General features: G+C 66.4%; 11 protein-coding genes and 1 pseudogene across 11 annotated transcripts; 6 read left to right on the top strand and 6 right to left on the bottom strand.

Annotated features, from left to right (window-relative positions):
• Positions 1-1,683: 1,683 nt before the first annotated feature.
• On the bottom strand, positions 1,684-2,719 carry LOC137845684 (feather keratin 4-like; annotated as a pseudogene).
• A 924-nt stretch (positions 2,720-3,643) lies between these two features.
• LOC137845736 (scale keratin-like) lies at positions 3,644-4,056 on the top strand. Its single transcript, XM_068663171.1, has one exon. It carries the CDS (start codon positions 3,691-3,693, stop codon positions 4,054-4,056), a length of 366 nt encoding a protein of 121 aa, XP_068519272.1. The 5' UTR covers positions 3,644-3,690.
• A 1,888-nt stretch (positions 4,057-5,944) lies between these two features.
• On the bottom strand, positions 5,945-7,173 carry LOC137845696 (scale keratin-like). Its single transcript, XM_068663118.1, has 2 exons — positions 6,748-7,173; positions 5,945-6,631 (listed from the first exon to the last, which is right to left on the bottom strand). The coding sequence occupies exon 2, from the start codon at positions 6,608-6,610 to the stop codon at positions 6,245-6,247; it is 366 nt and encodes a 121-aa protein (XP_068519219.1). The 5' UTR covers positions 6,611-6,631; positions 6,748-7,173; the 3' UTR covers positions 5,945-6,244.
• A 383-nt stretch (positions 7,174-7,556) lies between these two features.
• LOC137845741 (scale keratin-like) lies at positions 7,557-8,165 on the top strand. The gene has a single exon (XM_068663179.1). The coding sequence runs from the start codon at positions 7,800-7,802 to the stop codon at positions 8,163-8,165; it is 366 nt and encodes a 121-aa protein (XP_068519280.1). The 5' UTR covers positions 7,557-7,799.
• A 1,780-nt stretch (positions 8,166-9,945) lies between these two features.
• Positions 9,946-10,848, bottom strand: LOC137845705 (scale keratin-like). The gene has a single exon (XM_068663125.1). The coding sequence runs from the start codon at positions 10,713-10,715 to the stop codon at positions 10,350-10,352; it is 366 nt and encodes a 121-aa protein (XP_068519226.1). The 5' UTR covers positions 10,716-10,848; the 3' UTR covers positions 9,946-10,349.
• A 1,009-nt stretch (positions 10,849-11,857) lies between these two features.
• On the top strand, positions 11,858-12,270 carry LOC137845758 (scale keratin-like). Its single transcript, XM_068663203.1, has one exon. The coding sequence runs from the start codon at positions 11,905-11,907 to the stop codon at positions 12,268-12,270; it is 366 nt and encodes a 121-aa protein (XP_068519304.1). The 5' UTR covers positions 11,858-11,904.
• Positions 12,271-14,436: 2,166 nt separating this feature from the next.
• On the bottom strand, positions 14,437-15,054 carry LOC137845720 (scale keratin-like). The gene is made up of 2 exons (XM_068663142.1): positions 14,959-15,054; positions 14,437-14,842 (listed from the first exon to the last, which is right to left on the bottom strand). The coding sequence occupies exon 2, from the start codon at positions 14,819-14,821 to the stop codon at positions 14,456-14,458; it is 366 nt and encodes a 121-aa protein (XP_068519243.1). The 5' UTR covers positions 14,822-14,842; positions 14,959-15,054; the 3' UTR covers positions 14,437-14,455.
• Positions 15,055-16,010: 956 nt separating this feature from the next.
• On the top strand, positions 16,011-16,376 carry LOC137845427 (scale keratin-like). The gene has a single exon (XM_068662588.1). The coding sequence runs from the start codon at positions 16,011-16,013 to the stop codon at positions 16,374-16,376; it is 366 nt and encodes a 121-aa protein (XP_068518689.1).
• A 2,109-nt stretch (positions 16,377-18,485) lies between these two features.
• Positions 18,486-19,015, bottom strand: LOC137845711 (scale keratin-like). Its single transcript, XM_068663131.1, has one exon. The coding sequence runs from the start codon at positions 18,921-18,923 to the stop codon at positions 18,558-18,560; it is 366 nt and encodes a 121-aa protein (XP_068519232.1). The 5' UTR covers positions 18,924-19,015; the 3' UTR covers positions 18,486-18,557.
• A 1,051-nt stretch (positions 19,016-20,066) lies between these two features.
• LOC137845742 (scale keratin-like) lies at positions 20,067-20,479 on the top strand. Its single transcript, XM_068663180.1, has one exon. It carries the CDS (start codon positions 20,114-20,116, stop codon positions 20,477-20,479), a length of 366 nt encoding a protein of 121 aa, XP_068519281.1. The 5' UTR covers positions 20,067-20,113.
• A 2,166-nt stretch (positions 20,480-22,645) lies between these two features.
• On the bottom strand, positions 22,646-23,700 carry LOC137845710 (scale keratin-like). Its single transcript, XM_068663129.1, has 2 exons — positions 23,168-23,700; positions 22,646-23,051 (listed from the first exon to the last, which is right to left on the bottom strand). Exon 2 carries the CDS (start codon positions 23,028-23,030, stop codon positions 22,665-22,667), a length of 366 nt encoding a protein of 121 aa, XP_068519230.1. The 5' UTR covers positions 23,031-23,051; positions 23,168-23,700; the 3' UTR covers positions 22,646-22,664.
• A 519-nt stretch (positions 23,701-24,219) lies between these two features.
• Positions 24,220-24,585, top strand: LOC137845746 (scale keratin-like). Its single transcript, XM_068663183.1, has one exon. The coding sequence runs from the start codon at positions 24,220-24,222 to the stop codon at positions 24,583-24,585; it is 366 nt and encodes a 121-aa protein (XP_068519284.1).
• Positions 24,586-25,203: the final 618 nt, after the last annotated feature.

Raw genomic sequence — 25,203 nt, 5'->3', positions numbered from 1 at the left:
TGCACAGACATGTGACTCCTCTGGTGCTGCCCCCCAGGGCCCTTTCTTGGCCCTGGGCCGGCCAGCGCCTGGCAGAAGCCTGAAGGAAGAACGCCTCTCTGGAAGCCCCAGGCACCACCGGCCTGCCTGGGCCTTGCTCGCGCCTCTGTGCTTGTGTCCTTTCCTGCCTTGACAATAAAGCAAGCCTGCATCCAATGCCTGCCTCTCCGCCTTTCCTTCCCAGGCCCCGCGGGGGCTCCAGGGCTCCCTCCGCCTGCACATGGCCCCTTCGCTCTCCCAGCCCCCCAAAGAGCCGGGGCGCCCTGGACAAAGCCCCTGGCAGCCCTGCCTCCCACACTGAGGGCTGCAGCCCATCTCCCAGGGCCCTGCCTGGAAACAGCCTGCTCCCCGCCTCCAGCATGGCCGCCTCCAGACGCTCCACACAAGGTCCTGAAACAGAGGGGAACCCCGAGCGAGGAGCAGCAGCACGCCAACTGCCGCCTCCACGCAGCACCACCTGAACGAAGCTTAAGCCTTGTCCAAACCACTTCCCTGCCCAGCCCGCTCCCGGGCTTACACACTCCCGTAGCTGAAGAAAGAGCTTCTCCCAAAGAGCCAAGCCGAACTTCTCCCAGGGCACCGTTCAGCTCTGAGCTTTTCCCTCACAGCCCAGCAGTTAGCAGAGCTTATCTTTAGCAGGCAATTTCTATACAATTAGCACGGCTTGCAGTCAAACCAAACTTCTAGGAACCAGCTCGGCTTCCTTATTATCTAGGATTCTTGCATTTCCTAGACGGTTCAGTCATGCGGACCCTCTGCCAAATCCTTACTAATCACCACCACACCAGCACCACAGGCTAGAGCCAGTCTTGACCGGAAAGAACTCACTCTACTCCAAGGAAGAAGACAACACCGCCCGCAGCCCTGAGCACCGAGGGAGCAGAGGCTTCTTCCTGCCAGCCAGCCAGCCAGCCAGCCAGCCAGCCAGCCAGCAGCAGCAGCAGCTCCAGCCTGAGTGCCACATGGGGCTTGCTGCCGCTTCGTTTTATAGCCAGTGTTCCCTGAGCTGTGCCACTTCCCTCTTCCTTAACGGGCGTCACCACACCCAAGGATCCAGCACGTGGGCTTTGTGCTAACACTGATGGGCTTAATCCCAGGGCCAGCAGGAGGCTTGCCTGGGAAGAGGTGTCACCTCAGCCTGGGGCCACAAAGGGGGAGACAGAAGGGGAGGGGCGACCCATGCTCAGCGCCCTTACGTCTTATGGCTGCTGCTAACCCTATTGCCAATGATCAGGAGCAGGGGGGAGCGCTCACGGCACCAAGGCACGTTGCTGGCTCCTGCTCCAGTGGGCGGCCACCAGCCCCACGGCCATTTCTGCAAGGCTGTCCTCCAGCAAGGGACCGGCCATGCACTCACCGCGCGCAGCGCTCAGCCATCCCTGCTCTCCGGCCTCTTCCTCTGCGCTTCTTGCCCGAGACGGTGCCTCGCTTCTGCGGAGCAGCTCCACTTGCCAGAGCTGGTTGCGCTCCCGGGCGGAGAAGGCCAGGCAAAGCAGAACTGCCAGCACCTCTCCTGCTCTCTGCCCTAATGCCCTGGGCCTCCCAGCACCAGCGTGTGCCCTCCCCCGCAGCCTCCACTACGCCCCCTGCCCCCCAGGGCTGCTTTCCTGACTCGGAACACAGAGAGAGGAAGAGAGAGAGGAGTGGATGCAGGAAACCTTTATTGTGCCCGGCACGGCAGGAGAAGTGGACAGAGAGCTGGAGCAGGAGCCAGCGAGGCTGGCTGTGGCATGTTGGGGGGACAGAGGATCTTCTCCAGAGCGTGGCTTCTGGTTGCGCAAGCCCCGGCGGTGCGGCAGTGCAGCTCGGGAGGGCTTGGCCCATGGGCCCCACAGGCCTTGAAGGGTCCTGCTCTTGCTGCGGAGAGCAGGAGGGGGGAAGAGAGAGTGGGAGAGCAGAGGGCAGGCCGGGCGCAAGGCCCTGGCCGTGGAGGAAGGAGGAGTAGAATAGGGTGCGAGAGGCCGAAGGGGCCGGCACAGCCAGCTGCCCAGGCCTTGGCTGGGGCTGGAGATGCTCAGCGCTCCTCAGCGCCCCGTGCCCACGAGCTCAGCCATGCGTTGCGGCAGCTGGCAGGGGGTCTGGGGCAGGGCGTGGCTTTAGCAGGGCCCACAGGTGTCCCACAGCTTCTTGCTGTAGCGCGGCAAGAGGTAGGGGCTGCAGGCGGGAGAAGCGTAGGGCCTGCCAAAGGTGCAGAGGCCCCCCGAGCCCTGGGTGGCCCCCGCGCCGTAGAGGCCCCCCAGCCCCAGGGAGCCCCCAAAGGCGGGTGCTCCGGAGGAGCCCACCACGGCTTGCTGGGGGAAGGAGCTGAGGATGGGGCCGGGGAAGGTGACGACAACGGGCGGCGGCTGGATGAAGGCCGTCGAGTCGGGGCACTGCCGCGCGCACAGCTCGTTGCAGCTCTCAGCGATGGGCTGGGGGACGGCGACGCTGGTTTTCGGCGGGCACAGGTCGTAGCAAGCCATCTTGCGGGATTGGACGGTGCTCTGCAAGAGGGCACAGAGTGCGATGCGAGGGAGCCGTAGATGGCAGCTGCCCAGGCTGAGGCGCAGGGGCCAGGGGCAGGGGCCAGCGGCAGGAGGAGAAGCGCTCGCAGACTTACCCTGTTCCCCAAGGAGAAGGCGGTCAGAGCAGTGCTTGCGAGAGCCCCGCGCAGGCCGAGCTTTTATCCAGGCCCCGCCATTGCGCAGCGCCTGCTGGGCCAATGGGCAGAGGCGGCACTCCCTCCTGCCGAGGCCAGGCTGTCCTGCTCCTGCCCTCCCTGAGTCAGCATCCCCTGTCCGGACCAGCACAGGCCCCTTTGCTGGCTTCCCTCCCCTTTCCGCTTGGCGGGCCAAATGCGTGGTGCTGAGCAGGCAGTGCCCGAGAGGAGCGCCTTTGATTTGGCATTTCGTCACCTCGCCCCTCTGGAGATAACAACTGCAGTGCGTACGTCATGGAGGCGCTGGCGTGTGGCTGCTCCTTGCCCAGCGCCACGACCCCGCTCTGCCCTGGGGCTCTCCACAGCGCGCACGCGGCCACCCCGAGACCAAGCCCCTGGGGAAGAGCTGCGGCACGCAGGGTGCTGGCAGCCCGCCTGTGTCACGCTGCATGCCCTCTTAGGCACGCAGGGGATGAGACGGCAGCGGGGCTAATTTGCCCATTAGGTGAAGGCTGGCGAGCGTCCGAGCGGGGTAATTGCAGGGGCTGAGGGAGCGGGTGGGGGCTGGCGAGGAACCGGCGTCAGCACAACAGCCCCGTGGCGCGCAGGGAGGAGGCCATGGCTCGGCCACCACGGGCCACGTGCCCCCAGCGCGGCCAGCTCCTCCCCGCGCTCTCCGGCCCCCATAAAAGCGTGGTCCTGGGCAAGCGCTGGCATCCGCCGCTCCTGCCTGGCTCTGCTCGGGAAAAGGGTGGGTGGCGGGGCCTCGTCGGGCAGGGGCCGGTGTGGGGCTCCCTGGCCACGAGAGCTCTGCCGGAGGCGCTGTGGGCAGAGGGGCTCCGTGGGGGCAGGCGAGGGCCGCGGGCACGCAGGGAGCAGGCGTGGAGAGCCGGGGCGGGCTGAGGAGGGAGCCCCCTGGCTGGGGCACGGGCCCTGCTCTGCCAGGGCATCTCCTCACTCACAGCACCGGCCCTGGGGGCTTTGCATTGCAGGCTCAGCTCTCTCACACCAAGATGGCTTGCAACGACCTGTACCCGCCGAAAACCAGCGTCGCCGTCCCCCAGCCCATCGCTGAGAGCTGCAACGAGCTGTGCGCGCGGCAGTGCCCCGACTCGACGGCCTTCATCCAGCCGCCGCCCGTTGTCGTCACCTTCCCCGGCCCCATCCTCAGCTCCTTCCCCCAGCAAGCCGTGGTGGGCTCCTCCGGAGCACCCGCCTTTGGGGGCTCCCTGGGGCTGGGGGGCCTCTACGGCGCGGGGGCCACCCAGGGCTCGGGGGGCCTCTGCACCTTTGGCAGGCCCTACGCTTCTCCCGCCTGCAGCCCCTACCTCTTGCCGCGCTACAGCAAGAAGCTGTGGGACACCTGTGGGCCCTGCTAAAGCCACGCCCGTGCCACCTCTTCTCCTCCTCCTCCTTCCTCCTCCTCCTCCTCTGCACAGACATGTGACTCCTCTGGTGCTGCCCCCCAGGGCCCCTTCTTGGCCCTGGGCCGGCCAGCGCCTGGCAGAAGCCTGAAGGAAGAACGCCTCTCTGGAAGCCCCAGGCACCACCGGCCTGCCTGGGCCTTGCTCGCGCCTCTGTGCTTGTGTCCTTTCCTGCCTTGACAATAAAGCAAGCCTGCATCCAATGCCTGCCTCTCCGCCTTTCCTTCCCAGGCCCCGCGGGGGCTCCAGGGCTCCCTCCGCCTGCACATGGCCCCTTCGCTCTCCCAGCCCCCCAAAGAGCCGGGGCGCCCTGGACAAAGCCCCTGGCAGCCCTGCCTCCCACACTGAGGGCTGCAGCCCATCTCCCAGGGCCCTGCCTGGAAGCAGCCTGCTCCCCGCCTCCAGCATGGCCGCCTCCAGACGCTCCACACAAGGTCCTGAAACAGAGGGGAACCCCGAGCGAGGAGCAGCAGCACGCCAACTGCCGCCTCCACGCAGCGCCACCTGAACGAAGCTTAAGCCTTGTCCAAACCACTTCCCTGCCCAGCCCGCTCCCGGGCTTACACACTCCCGTAGCTGAAGAAAGAGCTTCTCCCAAAGAGCCAAGCCGAACTTCTCCCAGGGCACCGTTCAGCTCTGAGCTTTTCCCTCACAGCCCAGCAGTTAGCAGAGCTTATCTTTAGCAGGCAATTTCTATACAATTAGCACGGCTTGCAGTCAAACCAAACTTCTAGGAACCAGCTCGGCTTCCTTATTATCTAGGATTCTTGCATTTCCTAGACGGTTCAGTCATGCGGACCCTCTGCCAAATCCTTACTAATCACCACCACACCAGCACCACAGGCTAGAGCCAGTCTTGACCGGAAAGAACTCACTCTACTCCAAGGAAGAAGACAACACCGCCCGCAGCCCTGAGCACCGAGGGAGCAGAGGCTTCTTCCTGCCAGCCAGCCAGCCAGCCAGCCAGCCAGCCAGCCAGCAGCAGCAGCAGCTCCAGCCTGAGTGCCACATGGGGCTTGCTGCCGCTTCGTTTTATAGCCAGTGTTCCCTGAGCTGTGCCACTTCCCTCTTCCTTAACGGGCGTCACCACACCCAAGGATCCAGCACGTGGGCTTTGTGCTAACACTGATGGGCTTAATCCCAGGGCCAGCAGGAGGCTTGCCTGGGAAGAGGTGTCACCTCAGCCTGGGGCCACAAAGGGGGAGACAGAAGGGGAGGGGCGACCCATGCTCAGCGCCCTTACGTCTTATGGCTGCTGCTAACCCTATTGCCAATGATCAGGAGCAGGGGGGAGCGCTCACGGCACCAAGGCACGTTGCTGGCTCCTGCTCCAGTGGGCGGCCACCAGCCCCACGGCCATTTCTGCAAGGCTGTCCTCCAGCAAGGGACCGGCCATGCACTCACCGCGCACAGCGCTCAGCCATCCCTGCTCTCCGGCCTCTTCCTCTGCGCTTCTTGCCCGAGACGGTGCCTCGCTTCTGCGGAGCAGCTCCACTTGCCAGAGCTGGTCGCGCTCCCGGGCGGAGAAGGCCAGGCAAAGCAGAACTGCCAGCACCTCTCCTGCTCTCTGCCCTAATGCCCTGGGCCTCCCAGCACCAGCGTGTGCCCTCCCCCGCAGCCTCCACTACGCCCCCTGCCCCCCAGGGCTGCTTTCCTGACTCGGAACACAGAGAGAGGAAGAGAGAGAGGAGTGGATGCAGGAAACCTTTATTGTACCCGGCACGGCAGGAGAAGTGGACAGAGAGCTGGAGCAGGAGCCAGCGAGGCTGGCTGTGGCATGTTGGGGGGACAGAGGATCTTCTCCAGAGCGTGGCTTCTGGTTGCACAAGCCCCGGCGGTGCGGCAGTGCAGCTCGGGAGGGCTTGGCCCATGGGCCCCACAGGCCTTGAAGGGTCCTGCTCTTGCTGCGGAGAGCAGGAGGGGGGAAGAGAGAGTGGGAGAGCAGAGGGCAGGCCGGGCGCAAGGCCCTGGCCGTGGAGGAAGGAGGAGTAGAATAGGGTGCGAGAGGCCGAAGGGGCCGGCACAGCCAGCTGCCCAGGCCTTGGCTGGGGCTGGAGATGCTCAGCGCTCCTCAGCGCCCCATGCCCACGAGCTCAGCCATGCGTTGCGGCAGCTGGCAGGGGGTCTGGGGCAGGGCGTGGCTTTAGCAGGGCCCACAGGTGTCCCACAGCTTCTTGCTGTAGCGCGGCAAGAGGTAGGGGCTGCAGGCGGGAGAAGCGTAGGGCCTGCCAAAGGTGCAGAGGCCCCCCGAGCCCTGGGTGGCCCCCGCGCCGTAGAGGCCCCCCAGCCCCAGGGAGCCCCCAAAGGCGGGTGCTCCGGAGGAGCCCACCACGGCTTGCTGGGGGAAGGAGCTGAGGATGGGGCCGGGGAAGGTGACGACAACGGGGGGCGGCTGGATGAAGGCCGTCGAGTCGGGGCACTGCCGCGCGCACAGCTCGTTGCAGCTCTCAGCGATGGGCTGGGGGACGGCGACGCTGGTTTTCGGCGGGCACAGGTCGTAGCAAGCCATCTTGCGGGATTGGACGGTGCTCTGCAAGAGGGCACAGAGTGCGATGCGAGGGAGCCGTAGATGGCAGCTGCCCAGGCTGAGGCGCAGGGGCCAGGGGCAGGGGCCAGCGGCAGGAGGAGAAGCGCTCGCAGACTTACCCTGTTCCCCAAGGAGAAGGCGGTCAGAGCAGTGCTTGCGAGAGCCCCGCGCAGGCCGAGCTTTTATCCAGGCCCCGCCATTGCGCAGCGCCTGCTGGGCCAATGGGCAGAGGCGGCACTCCCTCCTGCCGAGGCCAGGCTGTCCTGCTCCTGCCCTCCCTGAGTCAGCATCCCCTGTCCGGACCAGCACAGGCCCCTTTGCTGGCTTCCCTCCCCTTTCCGCTTGGCGGGCCAAATGCGTGGTGCTGAGCAGGCAGTGCCCGAGAGGAGCGCCTTTGATTTGGCGTTTCGTCACCTCGCCCCTCTGGAGATAACAACTGCAGTGCGTACGTCATGGAGGCGCTGGCGTGTGGCTGCTCCTTGCCCAGCGCCACGACCCCGCTCTGCCCTGGGGCTCTCCACAGCGCGCACGCGGCCACCCCGAGACCAAGCCCCTGGGGAAGAGCTGCGGCACGCAGGGTGCTGGCAGCCCGCCTGTGTCACGCTGCATGCGCTCTTAGGCACGCAGGGGATGAGACGGCAGCGGGGCTAATTTGCCCATTAGGTGAAGGCTGGCGAGCGTCCGAGCGGGGTAATTGCAGGGGCTGAGGGAGCGGGTGGGGGCTGGCGAGGAACCGGCGTCAGCACAACAGCCCCGTGGTGCGCAGGGAGGAGGCCATGGCTCGGCCACCACGGGCCACGTGCCCCCAGCGCGGCCAGCTCCTCCCCGCGCTCTCCGGCCCCCATAAAAGCGTGGTCCTGGGCAAGCGCTGGCATCCGCCGCTCCTGCCTGGCTCTGCTCGGGAAAAGGGTGGGTGGCGGGGCCTCGTCGGGCAGGGGCCGGTGTGGGGCTCCCTGGCCACGAGAGCTCTGCCGGAGGCGCTGTGGGCAGAGGGGCTCCGTGGGGGCAGGCGAGGGCCGCGGGCACGCAGGGAGCAGGCGTGGAGAGCCGGGGCGGGCTGAGGAGGGAGCCCCCTGGCTGGGGCACGGGCCCTGCTCTGCCAGGGCATCTCCTCACTCACAGCACCGGCCCTGGGGGCTTTGCATTGCAGGCTCAGCTCTCTCACACCAAGATGGCTTGCAACGACCTGTACCCGCCGAAAACCAGCGTCGCCGTCCCCCAGCCCATCGCTGAGAGCTGCAACGAGCTGTGCGCGCGGCAGTGCCCCGACTCGACGGCCTTCATCCAGCCGCCGCCCGTTGTCGTCACCTTCCCCGGCCCCATCCTCAGCTCCTTCCCCCAGCAAGCCGTGGTGGGCTCCTCCGGAGCACCCGCCTTTGGGGGCTCCCTGGGGCTGGGGGGCCTCTACGGCGCGGGGGCCACCCAGGGCTCGGGGGGCCTCTGCACCTTTGGCAGGCCCTACGCTTCTCCCGCCTGCAGCCCCTACCTCTTGCCGCGCTACAGCAAGAAGCTGTGGGACACCTGTGGGCCCTGCTAAAGCCACGCCCGTGCCACCTCTTCTCCTCCTCCTCCTTCCTCCTCCTCCTCCTCTGCACAGACATGTGACTCCTCTGGTGCTGCCCCCCAGGGCCCCTTCTTGGCCCTGGGCCGGCCAGCGCCTGGCAGAAGCCTGAAGGAAGAACGCCTCTCTGGAAGCCCCAGGCACCACCGGCCTGCCTGGGCCTTGCTCGCGCCTCTGTGCTTGTGTCCTTTCCTGCCTTGACAATAAAGCAAGCCTGCATCCAATGCCTGCCTCTCCGCCTTTCCTTCCCAGGCCCCGCGGGGGCTCCAGGGCTCCCTCCGCCTGCACATGGCCCCTTCGCTCTCCCAGCCCCCCAAAGAGCCGGGGCGCCCTGGACAAAGCCCCTGGCAGCCCTGCCTCCCACACTGAGGGCTGCAGCCCATCTCCCAGGGCCCTGCCTGGAAGCAGCCTGCTCCCCGCCTCCAGCATGGCCGCCTCCAGACGCTCCACACAAGGTCCTGAAACAGAGGGGAACCCCGAGCGAGGAGCAGCAGCACGCCAACTGCCGCCTCCACGCAGCGCCACCTGAACGAAGCTTAAGCCTTGTCCAAACCACTTCCCTGCCCAGCCCGCTCCCGGGCTTACACACTCCCGTAGCTGAAGAAAGAGCTTCTCCCAAAGAGCCAAGCCGAACTTCTCCCAGGGCACCGTTCAGCTCTGAGCTTTTCCCTCACAGCCCAGCAGTTAGCAGAGCTTATCTTTAGCAGGCAATTTCTATACAATTAGCACGGCTTGCAGTCAAACCAAACTTCTAGGAACCAGCTCGGCTTCCTTATTATCTAGGATTCTTGCATTTCCTAGACGGTTCAGTCATGCGGACCCTCTGCCAAATCCTTACTAATCACCACCACACCAGCACCACAGGCTAGAGCCAGTCTTGACCGGAAAGAACTCACTCTACTCCAAGGAAGAAGACAACACCGCCCGCAGCCCTGAGCACCGAGGGAGCAGAGGCTTCTTCCTGCCAGCCAGCCAGCCAGCCAGCCAGCCAGCCAGCAGCAGCAGCAGCTCCAGCCTGAGTGCCACATGGGGCTTGCTGCCGCTTCGTTTTATAGCCAGTGTTCCCTGAGCTGTGCCACTTCCCTCTTCCTTAACGGGCGTCACCACACCCAAGGATCCAGCACGTGGGCTTTGTGCTAACACTGATGGGCTTAATCCCAGGGCCAGCAGGAGGCTTGCCTGGGAAGAGGTGTCACCTCAGCCTGGGGCCACAAAGGGGGAGACAGAAGGGGAGGGGCGACCCATGCTCAGCGCCCTTACGTCTTATGGCTGCTGCTAACCCTATTGCCAATGATCAGGAGCAGGGGGGAGCGCTCACGGCCCCAAGGCACGTTGCTGGCTCCTGCTCCAGTGGGCGGCCACCAGCCCCACGGCCATTTCTGCAAGGCTGTCCTCCAGCAAGGGACCGGCCATGCACTCACCGCGCGCAGCGCTCAGCCATCCCTGCTCTCCGGCCTCTTCCTCTGCGCTTCTTGCCCGAGACGGTGCCTCGCTTCTGCGGAGCAGCTCCACTTGCCAGAGCTGGTCGCGCTCCCGGGCGGAGAAGGCCAGGCAAAGCAGAACTGCCAGCACCTCTCCTGCTCTCTGCCCTAATGCCCTGGGCCTCCCAGCACCAGCGTGTGCCCTCCCCCGCAGCCTCCACTACGCCCCCTGCCCCCCAGGGCTGCTTTCCTGACTCGGAACACAGAGAGAGGAAGAGAGAGAGGAGTGGATGCAGGAAACCTTTATTGTACCCGGCACGGCAGGAGAAGTGGACAGAGAGCTGGAGCAGGAGCCAGCGAGGCTGGCTGTGGCATGTTGGGGGGACAGAGGATCTTCTCCAGAGCGTGGCTTCTGGTTGCGCAAGCCCCGGCGGTGCGGCAGTGCAGCTCGGGAGGGCTTGGCCCATGGGCCCCACAGGCCTTGAAGGGTCCTGCTCTTGCTGCGGAGAGCAGGAGGGGGGAAGAGAGAGTGGGAGAGCAGAGGGCAGGCCGGGCGCAAGGCCCTGGCCGTGGAGGAAGGAGGAGTAGAATAGGGTGCGAGAGGCCGAAGGGGCCGGCACAGCCAGCTGCCCAGGCCTTGGCTGGGGCTGGAGATGCTCAGCGCTCCTCAGCGCCCCGTGCCCACGAGCTCAGCCATGCGTTGCGGCAGCTGGCAGGGGGTCTGGGGCAGGGCGTGGCTTTAGCAGGGCCCACAGGTGTCCCACAGCTTCTTGCTGTAGCGCGGCAAGAGGTAGGGGCTGCAGGCGGGAGAAGCGTAGGGCTTGCCAAAGGTGCAGAGGCCCCCCGAGCCCTGGGTGGCCCCCGCGCCGTAGAGGCCCCCCAGCCCCAGGGAGCCCCCAAAGGCGGGTGCTCCGGAGGAGCCCACCACGGCTTGCTGGGGGAAGGAGCTGAGGATGGGGCCGGGGAAGGTGACGACAACGGGGGGCGGCTGGATGAAGGCCGTCGAGTCGGGGCACTGCCGCGCGCACAGCTCGTTGCAGCTCTCAGCGATGGGCTGGGGGACGGCGACGCTGGTTTTCGGCGGGCACAGGTCGTAGCAAGCCATCTTGCGGGATTGGACGGTGCTCTGCAAGAGGGCACAGAGTGCGATGCGAGGGAGCCGTAGATGGCAGCTGCCCAGGCTGAGGCGCAGGGGCCAGGGGCAGGGGCCAGCGGCAGGAGGAGAAGCGCTCGCAGACTTACCCTGTTCCCCAAGGAGAAGGCGGACAGAGCAGTGCTTGCGAGAGCCCCGCGCAGGCCGAGCTTTTATCCAGGCCCCGCCATTGCGCAGCGCCTGCTGGGCCAATGGGCAGAGGCGGCACTCCCTCCTGCCGAGGCCAGGCTGTCCTGCTCCTGCCCTCCCTGAGTCAGCATCCCCTGTCCGGACCAGCACAGGCCCCTTTGCTGGCTTCCCTCCCCTTTCCGCTTGGCGGGCCAAATGCGTGGTGCTGAGCAGGCAGTGCCCGAGAGGAGCGCCTTTGATTTGGCGTTTCGTCACCTCGCCCCTCTGGAGATAACAACTGCAGTGCGTACGTCATGGAGGCGCTGGCGTGTGGCTGCTCCTTGCCCAGCGCCACGACCCCGCTCTGCCCTGGGGCTCTCCACAGCGCGCACGCGGCCACCCCGAGACCAAGCCCCTGGGGAAGAGCTGCGGCACGCAGGGTGCTGGCAGCCCGCCTGTGTCACGCTGCATGCCCTCTTAGGCACGCAGGGGATGAGACGGCAGCGGGGCTAATTTGCCCATTAGGTGAAGGCTGGCGAGCGTCCGAGCGGGGTAATTGCAGGGGCTGAGGGAGCGGGTGGGGGCTGGCGAGGAACCGGCGTCAGCACAACAGCCCCGTGGCGCGCAGGGAGGAGGCCATGGCTCGGCCACCACAGGCCACGTGCCCCCAGCGCGGCCAGCTCCTCCCCGCGCTCTCCGGCCCCCATAAAAGCGTGGTCCTGGGCAAGCGCTGGCATCCGCCGCTCCTGCCTGGCTCTGCTCGGGAAAAGGGTGGGTGGCGGGGCCTCGTCGGGCAGGGGCCGGTGTGGGGCTCCCTGGCCACGAGAGCTCTGCCGGAGGCGCTGTGGGCAGAGGGGCTCCGTGGGGGCAGGCGAGGGCCGCGGGCACGCAGGGAGCAGGCGTGGAGAGCCGGGGCGGGCTGAGGAGGGAGCCCCCTGGCTGGGGCACGGGCCCTGCTCTGCCAGGGCATCTCCTCACTCACAGCACCGGCCCTGGGGGCTTTGCATTGCAGGCTCAGCTCTCTCACACCAAGATGGCTTGCAACGACCTGTACCCGCCGAAAACCAGCGTCGCCGTCCCCCAGCCCATCGCTGAGAGCTGCAACGAGCTGTGCGCGCGGCAGTGCCCCGACTCGACGGCCTTCATCCAGCCGCCGCCCGTTGTCGTCACCTTCCCCGGCCCCATCCTCAGCTCCTTCCCCCAGCAAGCCGTGGTGGGCTCCTCCGGAGCACCCGCCTTTGGGGGCTCCCTGGGGCTGGGGGGCCTCTACGGCGCGGGGGCCACCCAGGGCTCTGGGGGCCTCTGCACCTTTGGCAGGCCCTACGCTTCTCCCGCCTGCAGCCCCTACCTCTTGCCGCGCTACAGCAAGAAGCTGTGGGACACCTGTGGGCCCTGCTAAAGCCACGCCCGTGACACCTCTTCTCCTCCTCCTCCTTCCTCCTCCTCCTCTGCACAGACATGTGACTCCTCTGGTGCTGCCCCCCAGGGCCCTTTTTTGGCCCTGGGCCGGCCAGCGCCTGGCAGAAGCCTAAAGGAAGAATGCCTCTCTGGAAGCCCCTGGCACCACCGGCCTGCCTGCGCCTTGCTCACGACTCTGTGCTTGTGTCCTTTCCTGCCTTGACAATAAAGCAAGCCTGCATCCAATGCCTGCCTCTCCGCCTTTCCTTCCCAGGCCCCGCGGGGGCTCCAGCGCTCCCTCCGCCTACACATGGCCCCTTCGCTCTCCCAGCCCCCCAAAGAGCTGGGGCGCCCTGGACAAAGCCCCTGGCAGCCCTGCCTCCCACACTGAGGGCTGCAGCCCATCTCCCAGGGCCCTGCCTGGAAGCAGCCTGCTCCCCGCCTCCAGCACGGCCGCCTCCAGACGCTCCACACAAGGTCCTGAAACAGAGGGGAACCCCGAGCGAGGAGCAGCAGCACGCTAACTGCCGCCTCCACGCAGCGCCACCTGAACGAAGCTTAAGCCTTGTCCAAACCACTTCCCTGCCCAGCCCGCTCCCGGGCTTACACACTCCCGTAGCTGAAGAAAGAGCTTCTCCCAAAGAGCCAAGCCGAACTTCTCCCAGGACACCGTTCAGCTCTGAGCTTTTCCCTCACAGCCCAGCAGTTAGCAGAGCTTATCTTTAGCAGGCAATTTCTATACAATTAGCACGGCTTGCAGTCAAACCAAACTTCTAGGAACCAGCTCGGCTTCCTTATTATCTAGGATTCTTGCATTTCCTAGACGGTTCAGTCATGCGGACCCTCTGCCAAATCCTTACTAATCACCACCACACCAGCACCACAGGCTAGAGCCAGTCTTGACCGGAAAGAACTCACTCTACTCCAAGGAAGAAGACAACACCGCCCGCAGCCCTGAGCACCGAGGGAGCAGAGGCTTCTTCCTGCCAGCCAGCCAGCCAGCCAGCCAGCCAGCCAGCCAGCAGCAGCAGCAGCTCCAGCCTGAGTGCCACATGGGGCTTGCTGCCGCTTCGTTTTATAGCCAGTGTTCCCTGAGCTGTGCCACTTCCCTCTTCCTTAACGGGCGTCACCACACCCAAGGATCCAGCACGTGGGCTTTGTGCTAACACTGATGGGCTTAATCCCAGGGCCAGCAGGAGGCTTGCCTGGGAAGAGGTGTCACCTCAGCCTGGGGCCACAAAGGGGGAGACAGAAGGGGAGGGGCGACCCATGCTCAGCGCCCTTACGTCTTATGGCTGCTGCTAACCCTATTGCCAATGATCAGGAGCAGGGGGGAGTGCTCACGGCCCCAAGGCACGTTGCTGGCTCCTGCTCCAGTGGGCGGCCACCAGCCCCACGGCCATTTCTGCAAGGCTGTCCTCCAGCAAGGGACCGGCCATGCACTCACCGCGCGCAGCGCTCAGCCATCCCTGCTCTCCGGCCTCTTCCTCTGCGCTTCTTGCCCGAGACGGTGCCTCGCTTCTGCAGAGCAGCTCCACTTGCCAGAGCTGGTCGCGCTCCCGGGCGGAGAAGGCCAGGCAAAGCAGAACTGCCAGCACCTCTCCTGCTCTCTGCCCTAATGCCCTGGGCCTCCCAGCACCAGCGTGTGCCCTCCCCCGCAGCCTCCACTACGCCCCCTGCCCCCCAGGGCTGCTTTCCTGACTCGGAACACAGAGAGAGGAAGAGAGAGAGGAGTGGATGCAGGAAACCTTTATTGTGCCCGGCACGGCAGGAGAAGTGGACAGAGAGCTGGAGCAGGAGCCAGCGAGGCTGGCTGTGGCATGTTGGGGGGACAGAGGATCTTCTCCAGAGCGTGGCTTCTGGTTGCGCAAGCCCCGGCGGTGCGGCAGTGCAGCTCGGGAGGGCTTGGCCCATGGGCCCCACAGGCCTTGAAGGGTCCTGCTCTTGCTGCGGAGAGCAGGAGGGGGGAAGAGAGAGTGGGAGAGCAGAGGGCAGGCCGGGCGCAAGGCCCTGGCCGTGGAGGAAGGAGGAGTAGAATAGGGTGCAAGAGGCCGAAGGGGCAGGCACAGCCAGCTGCCCAGGCCTTGGCTGGGGCTGGAGATGCTCAGCGCTCCTCAGCGCCCCATGCCCACGAGCTCAGCCATGCGTTGCGGCAGCTGGCAGGGGGTCTGGGGCAGGGCGTGGCTTTAGCAGGGCCCACAGGTGTCCCACAGCTTCTTGCTGTAGCGCGGCAAGAGGTAGGGGCTGCAGGCGGGAGAAGCGTAGGGCCTGCCAAAGGTGCAGAGGCCCCCCGAGCCCTGGGTGGCCCCCGCGCCATAGAGGCCCCCCAGCCCCAGGGAGCCCCCAAAGGCGGGTGCTCCGGAGGAGCCCACCACGGCTTGCTGGGGGAAGGAGCTGAGGATGGGGCCGGGGAAGGTGACGACAACGGGGGGCGGCTGGATGAAGGCCGTCGAGTCGGGGCACTGCCGCGCGCACAGCTCGTTGCAGCTCTCAGCGATGGGCTGGGGGACGGCGACGCTGGTTTTCGGCGGGCACAGGTCGTAGCAAGCCATCTTGCGGGATTGGACGGTGCTCTGCAAGAGGGCACAGAGTGCGATGCGAGGGAGCCGTAGATGGCAGCTGCCCAGGCTGAGGCGCAGGGGCCAGGGGCAGGGGCCAGCGGCAGGAGGAGAAGCGCTCGCAGACTTACCCTGTTCCCCAAGGAGAAGGCGGTCAGAGCAGTGCTTGCGAGAGCCCCGCGCAGGCCGAGCTTTTATCCAGGCCCCGCCATTGCGCAGCGCCTGCTGGGCCAATGGGCAGAGGCGGCACTCCCTCCTGCCGAGGCCAGGCTGTCCTGCTCCTGCCCTCCCTGAGTCAGCATCCCCTGTCCGGACCAGCACAGGCCCCTTTGCTGGCTTCCCTCCCCTTTCCGCTTGGCGGGCCAAATGCGTGGTGCTGAGCAGGCAGTGCCCGAGAGGAGCGCCTTTGATTTGGCGTTTCGTCACCTCGCCCCTCTGGAGATAACAACTGCAGCGCGTACGTCATGGAGGCGCTGCCATGTGGCTGCTCCTTGCCCAGCGCCACGACCCCGCTCTGCCCTGGGGCTCTCCACAGCGCGCACGCGGCCACCCCGAGACCAAGCCCCTGGGGAAGAGCTGCGGCACGCAGGGTGCTGGCAGCCCGCCTGTGTCACGCTGCATGCCCTCTTAGGCACGCAGGGGATGAGACGGCAGCGGGGCTAATTTGCCCATTAGGTGAAGGCTGGCGAGCGTCCGAGCGGGGTAATTGCAGGGGCTGAGGGAGCGGGTGGGGGCTGGCGAGGAACCGGCGTCAGCACAACAGCCCCGTGGCGCGCAGGGAGGAGGCCATGGCTCGGCCACCACGGGCCACGTGCCCCCAGCGCGGCCAGCTCCTCCCCGCGCTCTCCGGCCCCCATAAAAGCGTGGTCCTGGGCAAGCGCTGGCATCCGCCGCTCCTGCCTGGCTCTGCTCGAGAAAAGGGTGGGTGGCGGGGCCTCGTCGGGCAGGGGCCGGTGTGGGGCTCCCTGGCCACGAGAGCTCTGCCGGAGGCGCTGTGGGCAGAGGGGCTCTGTGGGGGCAGGCGAGGGCCGCGGGCACGCAGGGAGCAGGCGTGGAGAGCCGGGGCGGGCTGAGGAGGGAGCCCCCTGGCTGGGGCACGGGCCCTGCTCTGCCAGGGCATCTCCTCACTCACAGCACCGGCCCTGGGGGCTTTGCATTGCAGGCTCAGCTCTCTCACACCAAGATGGCTTGCAACGACCTGTACCCGCCGAAAACCAGCGTCGCCGTCCCCCAGCCCATCGCTGAGAGCTGCAACGAGCTGTGCGCGCGGCAGTGCCCCGACTCGACGGCCTTCATCCAGCCGCCCCCCGTTGTCGTCACCTTCCCCGGCCCCATCCTCAGCTCCTTCCCCCAGCAAGCCGTGGTGGGCTCCTCCGGAGCACCCGCCTTTGGGGGCTCCCTGGGGCTGGGGGGCCTCTACGGCGCGGGGGCCACCCAGGGCTCGGGGGGCCTCTGCACCTTTGGCAGGCCCTACGCTTCTCCCGCCTGCAGCCCCTACCTCTTGTCGCGCTATAGCAAGAAGCTGTGGGACACCTGTGGGCCCTGCTAAAGCCACGCCCGTGACACCTCTTCTCCTCCTCCTCCTTCCTCCTCCTCCTCTGCACAGACATGTGACTCCTCTGGTGCTGCCCCCCAGGGCCTTTTTTTGGCCCTGGGCCGGCCAGCGCCTGGCAGAAGCCTGAAGGAAGAACGCCTCTCTGGAAGCCCCAGGCACCACCGGCCTGCCTGGGCCTTGCTCGCACCTCTGTGCTTGTGTCCTTTCCTGCCTTGACAATAAAGCAAGCCTGCATCCAATGCCTGCCTCTCCGCCTTTCCTTCCCAGGCCCCGCGGGGGCTTCAGGGCTCCCTCCGCCTACACATGGCCCCTTCGCTCTCCCAGCCCCCCAAAGAGCCGGGGCGCCCTGGACAAAGCCCCTGGCAGCCCTGCCTCCCACACTGAGGGCTGCAGCCCATCTCCCAGGGCCCTGCCTGGAAGCAGCCTGCTCCCCGCCTCCAGCACGGCCGCCTCCAGACGCTCCACACAAGGTCCTGAAACAGAGGGGAACCCCGAGCGAGGAGCAGCAGCACGCTAACTGCCGCCTCCACGCAGCGCCACCTGAACGAAGCTTAAGCCTTGTCCAAACCACTTCCCTGCCCAGCCCGCTCCCGGGCTTACACACTCCCGTAGCTGAAGAAAGAGCTTCTCCCAAAGAGCCAAGCCGAACTTCTCCCAGGACACCGTTCAGCTCTGAGCTTTTCCCTCACAGCCCAGCAGTTAGCAGAGCTTATCTTTAGCAGGCAATTTCTATACAATTAGCACAGCTTGCAGTCAAACCAAACTTCTAGGAACCAGCTCGGCTTCCTTATTATCTAGGATTCTTGCATTTCCTAGACGGTTCAGTCATGCGGACCCTCTGCCAAATCCTTACTAATCACCACCACACCAGCACCACAGGCTAGAGCCAGTCTTGACCGGAAAGAACTCACTCTACTCCAAGGAAGAAGACAACACCGCCCGCAGCCCTGAGCACCGAGGGAGCAGAGGCTTCTTCCTGCCAGCCAGCCAGCCAGCCAGCCAGCCAGCCAGCAGCAGCAGCAGCTCCAGCCTGAGTGCCACATGGGGCTTGCTGCCGCTTCGTTTTATAGCCAGTGTTCCCTGAGCTGTGCCACTTCCCTCTTCCTTAACGGGCGTCACCACACCCAAGGATCCAGCACGTGGGCTTTGTGCTAACACTGATGGGCTTAATCCCAGGGCCAGCAGGAGGCTTGCCTGGGAAGAGGTGTCACCTCAGCCTGGGGCCACAAAGGGGGAGACAGAAGGGGAGGGGCGACCCATGCTCAGCGCCCTTACGTCTTATGGCTGCTGCTAACCCTATTGCCAATGATCAGGAGCAGGGGGGAGCACTCGCGGCCCCAAGGCACGTTGCTGGCTCCTGCTCCAGTGGGCGGCCACCAGCCCCACGGCCATTTCTGCAAGGCTGTCCTCCAGCAAGGGACCGGCCATGCACTCACCGCGCGCAGCGCTCAGCCATCCCTGCTCTCCGGCCTCTTCCTCTGCGCTTCTTGCCCGAGACGGTGCCTTGCTTCTGCGGAGCAGCTCCACTTGCCAGAGCTGGTTGCGCTCCCGGGCGGAGAAGGCCAGGCAAAGCAGAACTGCCAGCACCTCTCCTGCTCTCTGCCCTAATGCCCTGGGCCTCCCAGCACCAGCGTGTGCCCTCCCCCGCAGCCTCCACTACGCCCCCTGCCCCCCAGGGCTGCTTTCCTGACTCGGAACACAGAGAGAGGAAGAGAGAGAGGAGTGGATGCAGGAAACCTTTATTGTGCCCGGCACGGCAGGAGAAGTGGACAGAGAGCTGGAGCAGGAGCCAGCGAGGCTGGCTGTGGCATGTTGGGGGGACAGAGGATCTTCTCCAGAGCGTGGCTTCTGGTTGCGCAAGCCCCGGCGGTGCGGCAGTGCAGCTCGGGAGGGCTTGGACCATGGGCCCCACAGGCCTTGAAGGGTCCTGCTCTTGCTGCGGAGAGCAGGAGGGGGGAAGAGAGAGTGGGAGAGCAGAGGGCAGGCCGGGCGCAAGGCCCTGGCCGTGGAGGAAGGAGGAGTAGAATAGGGTGCAAGAGGCCGAAGGGGCAGGCACAGCCAGCTGCCCAGGCCTTGGCTGGGGCTGGAGATGCTCAGCGCTCCTCAGCGCCCCGTGCCCACGAGCTCAGCCATGCGTTGCGGCAGCTGGCAGGGGGTCTGGGGCAGGGCGTGGCTTTAGCAGGGCCCACAGGTGTCCCACAGCTTCTTGCTGTAGCGCGGCAAGAGGTAGGGGCTGCAGGCGGGAGAAGCGTAGGGCCTGCCAAAGGTGCAGAGGCCCCCCGAGCCCTGGGTGGCCCCCGCGCCGTAGAGGCCCCCCAGCCCCAGGGAGCCCCCAAAGGCGGGTGCTCCGGAGGAGCCCACCACGGCTTGCTGGGGGAAGGAGCTGAGGATGGGGCCGGGGAAGGTGACGACAACGGGGGGCGGCTGGATGAAGGCCGTCGAGTCGGGGCACTGCCGCGCGCACAGCTCGTTGCAGCTCTCAGCGATGGGCTGGGGGACAGCGACGCTGGTTTTCGGCGGGCACAGGTCGTAGCAAGCCATCTTGCGGGATTGGACGGTGCTCTGCAAGAGGGCACAGAGTGCGATGCGAGGGAGCCGTAGATGGCAGCTGCCCAGGCTGAGGCGCAGGGGCCAGGGGCAGGGGCCAGCGGCAGGAGGAGAAGCGCTCGCAGACTTACCCTGTTCCCCAAGGAGAAGGCGGTCAGAGCAGTGCTTTGCGAGAGCCCCGCGCAGGCCGAGCTTTTATCCAGGCCCCGCCATTGCGCAGCGCCTGCTGGGCCAATGGGCAGAGGCGGCACTCCCTCCTGCCGAGGCCAGGCTGTCCTGCTCCTGCCCTCCCTGAGTCAGCATCCCCTGTCCGGACCAGCACAGGCCCCTTTGCTGGCTTCCCTCCCCTTTCCGCTTGGCGGGCCAAATGCGTGGTGCTGAGCAGGCAGTGCCCGAGAGGAGCGCCTTTGATTTGGCGTTTCGTCACCTCGCCCCTCTGGAGATAACAACTGCAGTGCGTACGTCATGGAGGCGCTGGCGTGTGGCTGCTCCTTGCCCAGCGCCACGACCCCGCTCTGCCCTGGGGCTCTCCACAGCGCGCACGCGGCCACCCCGAGACCAAGCCCCTGGGGAAGAGCTGCGGCACGCAGGGTGCTGGCAGCCCGCCTGTGTCACGCTGCATGCCCTCTTAGGCACGCAGGGGATGAGACGGCAGCGGGGCTAATTTGCCCATTAGGTGAAGGCTGGCGAGCGTCCGAGCGGGGTAATTGCAGGGGCTGAGGGAGCGGGTGGGGGCTGGCGAGGAACCGGCGTCAGCACAACAGCCCCGTGGCGCGCAGGGAGGAGGCCATGGCTCGGCCACCACGGGCCACGTGCCCCCAGCGCGGCCAGCTCCTCCCCGCGCTCTCCGGCCCCCATAAAAGCGTGGTCCTGGGCAAGCGCTGGCATCCGCCGCTCCTGCCTGGCTCTGCTCGGGAAAAGGGTGGGTGGCGGGGCCTCGTCGGGCAGGGGCCGGTGTGGGGCTCCCTGGCCACGAGAGCTCTGCCGGAGGCGCTGTGGGCAGAGGGGCTCCGTGGGGGCAGGCGAGGGCCGCGGGCACGCAGGGAGCAGGCGTGGAGAGCCGGGGCGGGCTGAGGAGGGAGCCCCCTGGCTGGGGCACGGGCCCTGCTCTGCCAGGGCATCTCCTCACTCACAGCACCGGCCCTGGGGGCTTTGCATTGCAGGCTCAGCTCTCTCACACCAAGATGGCTTGCAACGACCTGTACCCGCCGAAAACCAGCGTCGCCGTCCCCCAGCCCATCGCTGAGAGCTGCAACGAGCTGTGCGCGCGGCAGTGCCCCGACTCGACGGCCTTCATCCAGCCGCCCCCCGTTGTCGTCACCTTCCCCGGCCCCATCCTCAGCTCCTTCCCCCAGCAAGCCGTGGTGGGCTCCTCCGGAGCACCCGCCTTTGGGGGCTCCCTGGGGCTGGGGGGCCTCTACGGCGCGGGGGCCACCCAGGGCTCGGGGGGCCTCTGCACCTTTGGCAGGCCCTACGCTTCTCCCGCCTGCAGCCCCTACCTCTTGTCGCGCTACAGCAAGAAGCTGTGGGACACCTGTGGGCCCTGCTAAAGCCACGCCTGTGACACCTCTTCTCCTCCTCCTCCTTCCTCCTCCTCCTCTGCACAGACATGTGACTCCTCTGGTGCTGCCCCCCAGGGCCCTTTTTTGGCCCTGGGCCGGCCAGCGCCTGGCAGAAGCCTGAAGGAAGAATGCCTCTCTGGAAGCCCCAGGCACCACCGGCCTGCCTGGGCCTTGCTCGCACCTCTGTGCTTGTGTCCTTTCCTGCCTTGACAATAAAGCAAGCCTGCATCCAATGCCTGCCTCTCCGCCTTTCCTTCCCAGGCCCCGCGGGGGCTTCAGGGCTCCCTCCGCCTACACATGGCCCCTTCGCTCTCCCAGCCCCCCAAAGAGCCAGGGCGCCCTGGACAAAGCCCCTGGCAGCCCTGCCTCCCACACTGAGGGCTGCAGCCCATCTCCCAGGGCCCTGCCTGGAAGCAGCCTGCTCCCCGCCTCCAGCACGGCCGCCTCCAGACGCTCCACACAAGGTCCTGAAACAGAGGGGAACCCCGAGCGAGGAGCAGCAGCACGCTAACTGCCGCCTCCACGCAGCGCCACCTGAACGAAGCTTAAGCCTTGTCCAAACCACTTCCCTGCCCAGCCTGCTCCCGGGCTTACACACTCCCGTAGCTGAAGAAAGAGCTTCTCCCAAAGAGCCAAGCCGAACTTCTCCCAGGACACCGTTCAGCTCTGAGCTTTTCCCTCACAGCCCAGCAGTTAGCAGAGCTTATCTTTAGCAGGCAATTTCTATACAATTAGCACAGCTTGCAGTCAAACCAAACTTCTAGGAACCAGCTCGGCTTCCTTATTATCTAGGATTCTTGCATTTCCTAGACGGTTCAGTCATGCGGACCCTCTGCCAAATCCTTACTAATCACCACCACACCAGCACCACAGGCTAGAGCCAGTCTTGACCGGAAAGAACTCACTCTACTCCAAGGAAGAAGACAACACCGCCCGCAGCCCTGAGCACCGAGGGAGCAGAGGCTTCTTCCTGCCAGCCAGCCAGCCAGCCAGCCAGCCAGCCAGCCAGCAGCAGCAGCAGCTCCAGCCTGAGTGCCACATGGGGCTTGCTGCCGCTTCGTTTTATAGCCAGTGTTCCCTGAGCTGTGCCACTTCCCTCTTCCTTAACGGGCGTCACCACACCCAAGGATCCAGCACGTGGGCTTTGTGCTAACACTGATGGGCTTAATCCCAGGGCCAGCAGGAGGCTTGCTTGGGAAGAGGTGTCACCTCAGCCTGGGGCCACAAAGGGGGAGACAGAAGGGGAGGGGCGACCCATGCTCAGCGCCCTTACGTCTTATGGCTGCTGCTAACCCTATTGCCAATGATCAGGAGCAGGGGGGAGCGCTCACGGCCCCAAGGCACGTTGCTGGCTCCTGCTCCAGTGGGCGGCCACCAGCCCCACGGCCATTTCTGCAAGGCTGTCCTCCAGCAAGGGACCGGCCATGCACTCACCGCGCGCAGCGCTCAGCCATCCCTGCTCTCCGGCCTCTTCCTCTGCGCTTCTTGCCCGAGACGGTGCCTTGCTTCTGCGGAGCAGCTCCACTTGCCAGAGCTGGTCGCGCTCCCGGGCGGAGAAGGCCAGGCAAAGCAGAACTGCCAGCACCTCTCCTGCTCTCTGCCCTAATGCCCTGGGCCTCCCAGCACCAGCGTGTGCCCTCCCCCGCAGCCTCCACTACGCCCCCTGCCCCCCAGGGCTGCTTTCCTGACTCGGAACACAGAGAGAGGAAGAGAGAGAGGAGTGGATGCAGGAAACCTTTATTGTGCCCGGCACGGCAGGAGAAGTGGACAGAGAGCTGGAGCAGGAGCCAGCGAGGCTGGCTGTGGCATGTTGGGGGGACAGAGGATCTTCTCCAGAGCGTGGCTTCTGGTTGCGCAAGCCCCGGCGGTGCGGCAGTGCAGCTCGGGAGGGCTTGGCCCATGGGCCCCACAGGCCTTGAAGGGTCCTGCTCTTGCTGCGGAGAGCAGGAGGGGGGAAGAGAGAGTGGGAGAGCAGAGGGCAGGCCGGGCGCAAGGCCCTGGCCGTGGAGGAAGGAGGAGTAGAATAGGGTGCGAGAGGCCGAAGGGGCCGGCACAGCCAGCTGCCCAGGCCTTGGCTGGGGCTGGAGATGCTCAGCGCTCCTCAGCGCCCCGTGCCCATGAGCTCAGCCATGCGTTGCGGCAGCTGGCAGGGGGTCTGGGGCAGGGCGTGGCTTTAGCAGGGCCCACAGGTGTCCCACAGCTTCTTGCTGTAGCGCGGCAAGAGGTAGGGGCTGCAGGCGGGAGAAGCGTAGGGCCTGCCAAAGGTGCAGAGGCCCCCCGAGCCCTGGGTGGCCCCCGCGCCGTAGAGGCCCCCCAGCCCCAGGGAGCCCCCAAAGGCGGGTGCTCCGGAGGAGCCCACCACGGCTTGCTGGGGGAAGGAGCTGAGGATGGGGCCGGGGAAGGTGACGACAACGGGGGGCGGCTGGATGAAGGCCGTCGAGTCGGGGCACTGCCGCGCGCACAGCTCGTTGCAGCTCTCAGCGATGGGCTGGGGGACGGCGACGCTGGTTTTCGGCGGGCACAGGTCGTAGCAAGCCATCTTGCGGGATTGGACGGTGCTCTGCAAGAGGACACAGAGTGCGATGCGAGGGAGCCGTAGATGGCAGCTGCCCAGGCTGAGGCGCAGGGGCCAGGGTCAGGGGCCAGCGTCAGGAGGAGAAGCGCTCGCAGACTTACCCTGTTCCCCAAGGAGAAGGCGGTCAGAGCAGTGCTTGCGAGAGCCCCGCGCAGGCCGAGCTTTTATCCAGGCCCCGCCATTGCGCAGCGCCTGCTGGGCCAATGGGCAGAGGCGGCACTCCCTCCTGCCGAGGCCAGGCTGTCCTGCTCCTGCCCTCCCTGAGTCAGCATCCCCTGTCCGGACCAGCACAGGCCCCTTTGCTGGCTTCCCTCCCCTTTCCGCTTGGCGGGCCAAATGCGTGGTGCTGAGCAGGCAGTGCCCGAGAGGAGCGCCTTTGATTTGGCGTTTCGTCACCTCGCCCCTCTGGAGATAACAACTGCAGTGCGTACGTCATGGAGGCGCTGGCGTGTGGCTGCTCCTTGCCCAGCGCCACGACCCCGCTCTGCCCTGGGGCTCTCCACAGCGCGCACGCGGCCACCCCGAGACCAAGCCCCTGGGGAAGAGCTGCGGCACGCAGGGTGCTGGCAGCCCGCCTGTGTCACGCTGCATGCCCTCTTAGGCACGCAGGGGATGAGACGGCAGCGGGGCTAATTTGCCCATTAGGTGAAGGCTGGCGAGCGTCCGAGCGGGGTAATTGCAGGGGCTGAGGGAGCGGGTGGGGGCTGGCGAGGAACCGGCGTCAGCACAACAGCCCCGTGGCGCGCAGGGAGGAGGCCATGGCTCGGCCACCACGGGCCACGTGCCCCCAGCGCGGCCAGCTCCTCCCCGCGCTCTCCGGCCCCCATAAAAGCGTGGTCCTGGGCAAGCGCTGGCATCCGCCGCTCCTGCCTGGCTCTGCTCGGGAAAAGGGTGGGTGGCGGGGCCTCGTCGGGCAGGGGCCGGTGTGGGGCTCCCTGGCCACGAGAGCTCTGCCGGAGGCGCTGTGGGCAGAGGGGCTCCGTGGGGGCAGGCGAGGGCCGCGGGCACGCAGGGAGCAGGCGTGGAGAGCCGGGGCGGGCTGAGGAGGGAGCCCCCTGGCTGGGGCACGGGCCCTGCTCTGCCAGGGCATCTCCTCGCTCACAGCACCGGCCCTGGGGGCTTTGCATTGCAGGCTCAGCTCTCTCACACCAAGATGGCTTGCAACGACCTGTACCCGCCGAAAACCAGCGTCGCCGTCCCCCAGCCCATCGCTGAGAGCTGCAACGAGCTGTGCGCGCGGCAGTGCCCCGACTCGACGGCCTTCATCCAGCCGCCCCCCGTTGTCGTCACCTTCCCCGGCCCCATCCTCAGCTCCTTCCCCCAGCAAGCCGTGGTGGGCTCCTCCGGAGCACCCGCCTTTGGGGGCTCCCTGGGGCTGGGGGGCCTCTACGGCGCGGGGGCCACCCAGGGCTCGGGGGGCCTCTGCACCTTTGGCAGGCCCTACGCTTCTCCCGCCTGCAGCCCCTACCTCTTGCCGCGCTACAGCAAGAAGCTGTGGGACACCTGTGGGCCCTGCTAAAGCCACGCCCGTGACACCTCTTCTCCTCCTCCTCCTTCCTCCTCCTCCTCTGCACAGACATGTGACTCCTCTGGTGCTGCCCCCCAGGGCCCTTTTTTGGCCCTGGGCCGGCCAGCGCCTGGCAGAAGCCTGAAGGAAGAACGCCTCTCTGGAAGCCCCAGGCACCACCGGCCTGCCTGGGCCTTGCTCGCACCTCTGTGCTTGTGTCCTTTCCTGCCTTGACAATAAAGCAAGCCTGCATCCAATGCCTGCCTCTCCGCCTTTCCTTCCCAGGCCCCGCGGGGGCTTCAGGGCTCCCTCCGCCTACACATGGCCCCTTCGCTCTCCCAGCCCCCCAAAGAGCCGGGGCGCCCTGGACAAAGCCCCTGGCAGCCCTGCCTCCCACACTGAGGGCTGCAGCCCATCTCCCAGGGCCCTGCCTGGAAGCAGCCTGCTCCCCGCCTCCAGCACGGCCGCCTCCAGACGCTCCACACAAGGTCCTGAAACAGAGGGGAACCCCGAGCGAGGAGCAGCAGCACGCTAACTGCCGCCTCCACGCAGCGCCACCTGAACGAAGCTTAAGCCTTGTCCAAACCACTTCCCTGCCCAGCCCGCTCCCGGGCTTACACACTCCCGTAG

The sequence above is a fragment of the Anas acuta genome, chromosome 28 (genome assembly GCF_963932015.1).
Source record: "Anas acuta chromosome 28, bAnaAcu1.1, whole genome shotgun sequence".
In the NCBI taxonomy this organism is placed as follows: domain Eukaryota; kingdom Metazoa; phylum Chordata; class Aves; order Anseriformes; family Anatidae; genus Anas; species Anas acuta.
The sequence above is the reverse complement of the archived record's forward strand: the minus strand, read 5'-3'. Positions and strand labels throughout refer to the sequence as shown.

Bases quoted from the DNA above. Each gene is read 5' to 3' on its own strand.
- LOC137845705 (XM_068663125.1), bottom strand. From the start codon at position 10,715: ATGGCTTGCTACGACCTGTGCCCGCCGAAAACCAGCGTCGCCGTCCCC.
- LOC137845710 (XM_068663129.1), bottom strand. From the start codon at position 23,030: ATGGCTTGCTACGACCTGTGCCCGCCGAAAACCAGCGTCGCCGTCCCC.
- LOC137845742 (XM_068663180.1), top strand. From the start codon at position 20,114: ATGGCTTGCAACGACCTGTACCCGCCGAAAACCAGCGTCGCCGTCCCC.
- LOC137845427 (XM_068662588.1), top strand. From the start codon at position 16,011: ATGGCTTGCAACGACCTGTACCCGCCGAAAACCAGCGTCGCCGTCCCC.
- LOC137845736 (XM_068663171.1), top strand. From the start codon at position 3,691: ATGGCTTGCAACGACCTGTACCCGCCGAAAACCAGCGTCGCCGTCCCC.
- LOC137845746 (XM_068663183.1), top strand. From the start codon at position 24,220: ATGGCTTGCAACGACCTGTACCCGCCGAAAACCAGCGTCGCCGTCCCC.
- LOC137845720 (XM_068663142.1), bottom strand. From the start codon at position 14,821: ATGGCTTGCTACGACCTGTGCCCGCCGAAAACCAGCGTCGCCGTCCCC.
- LOC137845696 (XM_068663118.1), bottom strand. From the start codon at position 6,610: ATGGCTTGCTACGACCTGTGCCCGCCGAAAACCAGCGTCGCCGTCCCC.
- LOC137845758 (XM_068663203.1), top strand. From the start codon at position 11,905: ATGGCTTGCAACGACCTGTACCCGCCGAAAACCAGCGTCGCCGTCCCC.
- LOC137845711 (XM_068663131.1), bottom strand. From the start codon at position 18,923: ATGGCTTGCTACGACCTGTGCCCGCCGAAAACCAGCGTCGCTGTCCCC.
- LOC137845741 (XM_068663179.1), top strand. From the start codon at position 7,800: ATGGCTTGCAACGACCTGTACCCGCCGAAAACCAGCGTCGCCGTCCCC.